This window comes from Bidens hawaiensis, unplaced genomic scaffold, assembly GCF_021521415.1.
Source record: "Bidens hawaiensis isolate Kalapana, Puna unplaced genomic scaffold, B.hawaiensis_p1.1 tig00020329_1, whole genome shotgun sequence".
In the NCBI taxonomy this organism is placed as follows: domain Eukaryota; kingdom Viridiplantae; phylum Streptophyta; class Magnoliopsida; order Asterales; family Asteraceae; genus Bidens; species Bidens hawaiensis.
Window position 1 is genome coordinate 384,060 of NW_027493092.1, and position 5,828 is coordinate 389,887.

At 36.4% G+C, this 5,828-nt stretch overlaps 1 protein-coding gene across 1 annotated transcript; it reads right to left on the reverse strand.

Moving 5' to 3' along the window:
* Positions 1–360: 360 nt before the first annotated feature.
* On the reverse strand, positions 361–5,495 carry LOC143560422 (phosphatidylinositol 4-phosphate 5-kinase 9-like). The gene is made up of 9 exons (XM_077048727.1): positions 5,428–5,495; positions 3,579–4,844; positions 3,332–3,499; positions 3,042–3,207; positions 2,304–2,414; positions 2,024–2,211; positions 1,738–1,895; positions 1,487–1,646; positions 361–748 (listed from the first exon to the last, which is right to left on the reverse strand). The coding sequence occupies exons 2-9, from the start codon at positions 4,793–4,795 to the stop codon at positions 469–471; spliced, it is 2,448 nt and encodes an 815-aa protein (XP_076904842.1). The 5' UTR covers positions 4,796–4,844; positions 5,428–5,495; the 3' UTR covers positions 361–468.
* Positions 5,496–5,828: the final 333 nt, after the last annotated feature.

Sequence of the window (5,828 nt, forward strand, 5' to 3'; positions counted from 1 at the left end):
AATGGATGTAAACGTGTTAACAGGTTTGTTAACGGGTGGATGGGTTTGTAAATTTGTAATATATGGTTAAGCAAGTCATAAACAGGTTGGCAGGTTCGACATTGTTAACAAGTTTAAATCAAACTGATTAAGCATATCAAACCAAACATTACCGGTGTAATTAAATGGGTTAAACTGCAAACCCAAACAATACCTGTATATTAAAATGCTAGAAATCACAACCAAAACCATATTTTACTTTCATGCCATGTTTCTTCTAGTGTATGGTAATGGCACCCCTAGTTTTTTTTTTTCTCAAAGATATTAACACACATAACAAAATAAATAAAATCAGCATGAAAAAAGAAATAACAATCTGTATGCAATAATTAGGTTTAAGAACCGATGGCATGTTACAAAATTCATAGTATCCATTTTCCATACCTCGCAATGCATTTAGGTACGCAGATGCTGCAATGCAGAACGGTTTTAGTTGGCTGCACCATTTTGAGGGAATACCTTCTGGATAAACCGGAGAAAGCGTTGCGAGTAAAACGTGGGGTCCACAGCTGATATGGAAATGGAATCAAATTGAAATGATTTATATTTGTGTTCAATCTTCTTTGTTATATTGTATTCTTGTAATATGTCAATGATACCCAGGTATAATACGACGTCATATACCTCGTGAAACATTTGTTTTTCTTCTTCTCCTCCTGGAAGAAGCTCAGCTCTTGCTGGCATGTTCACCCCTAGCTGTATTTGTAACCTGCCATAATAATTTGAAAAAATAAATGGTACAACTAGGTAACTAGTTATGGTAATCTAGGAACCATGATTAATTACCAAAAATACAACTAGGTAACTAGTTATGGTAATCTAGGATGCCACTACCATACCCGCCACAGTCACCACCACCGTCACCGTCTTAGTCACCACTAGCCATCAGAAAACAAATATAGCGAACTAAATTGGTACTTTTTCTAAATTGACCCGTTTGATCACAACTCATTTTGACCCGTTACCAACATCTAGACGTCGGCCAGGAAATCCATCACTATACTGAGCAAATCATGGGCATTCTACTCGTTCGTGTTGCCACGCTTAATAGCGACTTATCTTTCTATATAAATGGAGTGAAGTTTTGTTAAGAGTATTTGTTGTGTTCAAATCATGATCTCACCAACATTAACTCTTTTTTCTTTCAGAAACAGGTTGGATTGGGTTGGACCAACTAGCAAACACAGTTTCTATAATTTTATTTGATCTTATACACATAGTTTAGTGCGAAAAGTTAATGAAAGCCCATGTTAGTGCAAAAATAATGAAATAGAATTAGTAATAAGAGATTTAGTAGGTTTTATGCATGTTGATACACTTTAGAGATCAACACATTTGACCTTCTTTCTTTTTAGTTAAATCATTTAGCTTGCCTATTGAATATTACCTAAATTTATTCATAAATACATAAACATGTTCAAATTGCCAACCTACTAATTTAAGATACCTTGCTGTGCCAGGGAGAAGGAGATCCACTTCTACATCACCGGTAGCTGATGACCTCAAACGGCTTCCTCGTATGTGTGAGCCCACAACAACACTACCATCTTCAGATCCACGTGGCACCAAAACAAGACCTTGTGGTGATATCTCATCCTCCATAGATTCTGCAGTTGAGCCAACAAAACAAATTAAGAATTTAATTTTTTTATGTTTTAAAGTGCTGAAATCTGATGTCAAACTGAAAGATACAAACACCTTCTTCTGCAACTATTCCCAGTCCATCTGTTCTAACACTTTGATTGTGAGACATCAATGATTTCAGGTGCTGAGGAGCTCGATAGTGAACACCAAGCAAAAGGCTGTAATCCATAATATTTTGAGCTTCTAGAAAATTACTATCGATTTCAATTTGACTGCATATATAAAGACAAATATGGTCATGTGGTCTTATGTTTTAACAGTAATACAGCACTATTATTGAACCGAAATTGATATTTAAAGAACCAGTTGTGGCCAATAGAAATTGTAAAACAGTACTTACTTTAACAGAGCACTGCGCCAGGAAGGTTCTAGATAAAAACAGTAGTTCAAATCAAGATCTTTGAGTATTGTGTTTTCATCTATTTCAACCTTGTCAGCAGACCGCCCAAGTGAGGAACCTTTTAAATCAAATCTTCTATGAATTCTTAATTCTGTGCAAAACATATTTCCCATCACTACAAACCGGAACTGAAATAATCATATAAATTGTATCAGGGATGCCAAGACAAAAATACAATACTATAAGATTTCGTGTTGATGAAAGTAAAATATAATGTTACCTTTTGACCACTTGATGGTTTTATTCTGTGGAGACCAAAAAATTTAGTTATCAGTGTGTTTTCATATGTCCGCACATGACTGTGATAGTCCGGCAGCATCCACAGAAGAACCTAGAACTTAACACAAGTCAGAGGATCCCTAGACATAGCCAACTAAAGGTATATGTTGCTTGTACAGTTCTCGCAATTCTGTACTTAAAAGTGATAATGTATTGAACGCACAACCCAAGAGGTAATGCAACACCCCAGAGTTGACTTTAAAGGTCTAGAGACAAAATCTCATAGATGTGCTCAGAAAACATCAAAAGCAAAAAAATCTCACAGATGTGCTCAAAGAACATCACAAGCAAAAAACAGAGAGGGGGGGGGGTAGAAACAGATCAGGCTTATGTGAAACCGCAAAAAACATGTCACGAATATGAGGCAAAAATAGGTCGTTGGGTAACAGCTACAGTCAAAGGTCCGGTTGGGTTGGCCAACATACCTTTTGTCTAAAATTTTACACTACAATGTCAAATATGATAGCAAAATTTATATTATCTCACGAGTCACGAATAATGTAACTTTAAAAAATAAATTAGGGAATTTTATGCATTAAAAAAACTCTTTAAGAAACTTTGGAAATGTTCAACCCATTGGTCAATTTCTTTTTCAGCTAATTTTTTGTTTTGTTTTACTTATTTGACCAAATAGAGATTAAGCATAACCTTAGTCAACCAGTTCATATAACATGGTTACCTGCACTTCAGATTTCCTCAACGTCTTAATCATGAAACGATCATCTTGGGACAGGAAAAAGACACTGCCACTTTTCCCAGGAGACGAAAATTCTCTGAGAGTATCGTTGCCGCAAATAGACATCATGTAGTCAGCAGCATCAATCTTAAACATCTCTCTCAAGTTCCTGGTGTATTTAAAAAATATTAATTTCAGAACTGGCAAATGATTTGTGCATGATAGAAAAAACTAATGCAACTAGATGGTGTTCCAAACCTTATGCTATCAAATGAAAATACTTAACAACCAACCTGAATACCATTGAACAGTAATCCTTCCACTTAAAATCTTCAGACTGATGAGTAGGTGTCAGTTGAGACCCTTCTTTAGGAAATTGCATCCAGAAGCTAGCTCTAGGCCCAAAATCTGAAGCCCGCACTTCACGTTTTTGTACTGGTGTTATTTTACCGACAGTATACCTAATCATATTTTTTAAAACTTCAATCTTCATCGGCTCAATATAATAGATGTAAAATAGTAATAAACCATAATATGTACCTGATCCCAAGTTGTAAACTGAGCATTAAATCATAACTTCTGTGACCCTTAATAATGGCTTCACCGGGCCTCTTAACCTCTTTAACTAACTTCCTCTGTCTTCTCATTTCTCGTTTAGAACCGGTACTGTCAACCACAAGCTCACTGATTAAAATCCCTTGCATATATTCTCTTTCAAGAATTGGAGTTTTAGTATCATCCTCCATACCAGAATCAGACATCAAAGATGCCATATCATTTCCCATAACTTTCTCAATAGCAACTTCTAAACTCCATCTTCTTTCCAAAGAAACATTTTTATTACGGGATTCATCCAAATTCAAAATATTATCTTTTGAAAACTTTTCAGATGAATTACTGTTAGACGATCGACCACCGCCGATCTTAAACAGTCCCATATCGATCGAAGACGCGTGCTGAATACGTGACACTTGCTTAAACTTTTGTAAGTCGGATAACAAACCTCGTTTTCTCAAAGCTTGAAGGTATAGTTCTTGTCGAGCTGGCAGCCGACACCCGTTTGGATAAAACGCGCCTTTTCCATCTTTTAACCCCAATGTCCACGTGCTGACATAACGACCACCATCACTCCATGTATACGCACCAAAACCGTGCATAACACCATTAGACCAACTACCTTCATAAGAATCACCATTAGTCCATGTAAACACACCTTTACCCGACATCTTTCCAGCTTTCATATTACCCGTATACTCATTCCCGTTAGCCCACGAAGACTTACCAGGCCCCTCTGGTGAGCCCTGAATCCAAGACCCTTCAAACACATCTCCGTTAGGAAACGTTTGATAACCCAACCCATGTTTTCGGTTCAACCGCCACCGACCTTTATAAACTAGTTTATCAGCTCGTATGTATGTCCCGGTTCCTTGCATATAACCACCAAAAAAGTCCCCTTCATATTTAGCCCCCGACGGCCAATGAAGTTTCCCATAACCGTGCCATATTCCACGTCTCCATTCACCATCATACTTGCAGCCATTTGACCAAACATACATTCCCGACCCCTCGGGCACGTTTCCATGAAGAAAACCGGAGTAAAACTCCCCGTTTTGGAGCTTAAGTTCTCCAAATTGGGTGACGATTTCAATCGAAGACCGCGACGATTCTCCATTAGTAAAATCGAGCAATCGTGTTCTGTTTGAGAACGAGAGTGTCCTTTCAGTGTTGCTGTCCGCTATGGCCACAGGGCCAGACATGCATAATGTCTAGAGGCTATTCAGTACCTTCAGTGTTTGGTGTGCAACCCTAGACCTTGTTAAGCAAGGGCCACAAAACACCAGAAGGTAACTCCTGTTATTACCTAATATTAATATTCAAAACAAACAAAATCAATTAAATAAATAAAATGATATTAAACAGACAATAATCAAAAATATACATAAAAATCATCTAATAATGTAAGAGAGATTCAGATCCATGAAGCAACATGTAGATTGTTGAAGTACAAGTTACAAAGCATACAGTACAAGCTGTAGGTGAAAGTTTGTTGAAATGACTAACCAAAACCAAATATACACATATTCTATTAATAATTAATCTCATAATCATCATCAAGTTTAGCGTGAATTAAAACAAAAGCAGCTCCAATTGCAATTAGTTTCATGAAAAGTCAACTAATGAGGCATATATTGTCTGTGAACCACAGCTTCCTTCATTCAGCCTGATACCAGAAATATTAAAAATTAAACACGCGACGAGATTTAATTACCTCCAGATAGATGAACAACATTACAGAGTAATGATTTAAAATAATAATAATAATAATAACATCGCAGCAATGATAAATCACAAAAGTAGAAATACGTATAGTTTTAGAGAGAGAGTATACCGGAAAATAGTAGAGAGAGAGAGAGATGTAAAAGGAGAGTTTGATGCTTCTGTTAATGTAGTGCGGTTGAGGAGGTTGACTATTTATATATGGAGCGGATTTAAAGTAACACACTTTTCAAATGTTTTAGTTTCTACTCTCTTTTTAGCCTGCCTGCCTTTTTACCAATACCACTAGTTTAATATTTTTTTATATTCAAAGCACTATACGGTTCGGTTTGGTTCGGTTTTTGAGTAAAGCCGAAACAGAAACCGAAGTCCTCAGTTTTTTTAATATACAAACTGTTCAGTTTCGGTTTTTCGATTTTCGGTTTTTTTAGTTTCGGTTCGGTTATAGTCGGGTTTTTTTTTTCTTTTTCACTTATGTGTAGACATTACAAAAATTTTGAAAATGAAGATGAT

Excerpts from the sequence above, each read along its gene's own strand:
- LOC143560422 (XM_077048727.1), bottom strand. The coding sequence starts at position 4,795 with ATGTCTGGCCCTGTGGCCATAGCGGACAGCAACACTGAAAGGACACTC. Across the intron at positions 3,208-3,331 it reads TACTGTTCAATGGTATTCAG|GAACTTGAGAGAGATGTTTA; the intron begins GTTGGTTGTTAA and ends TAAATACACCAG. Across the intron at positions 1,647-1,737 it reads GGGAATAGTTGCAGAAGAAG|AATCTATGGAGGATGAGATA; the intron begins GTGTTTGTATCT and ends GCTCAACTGCAG.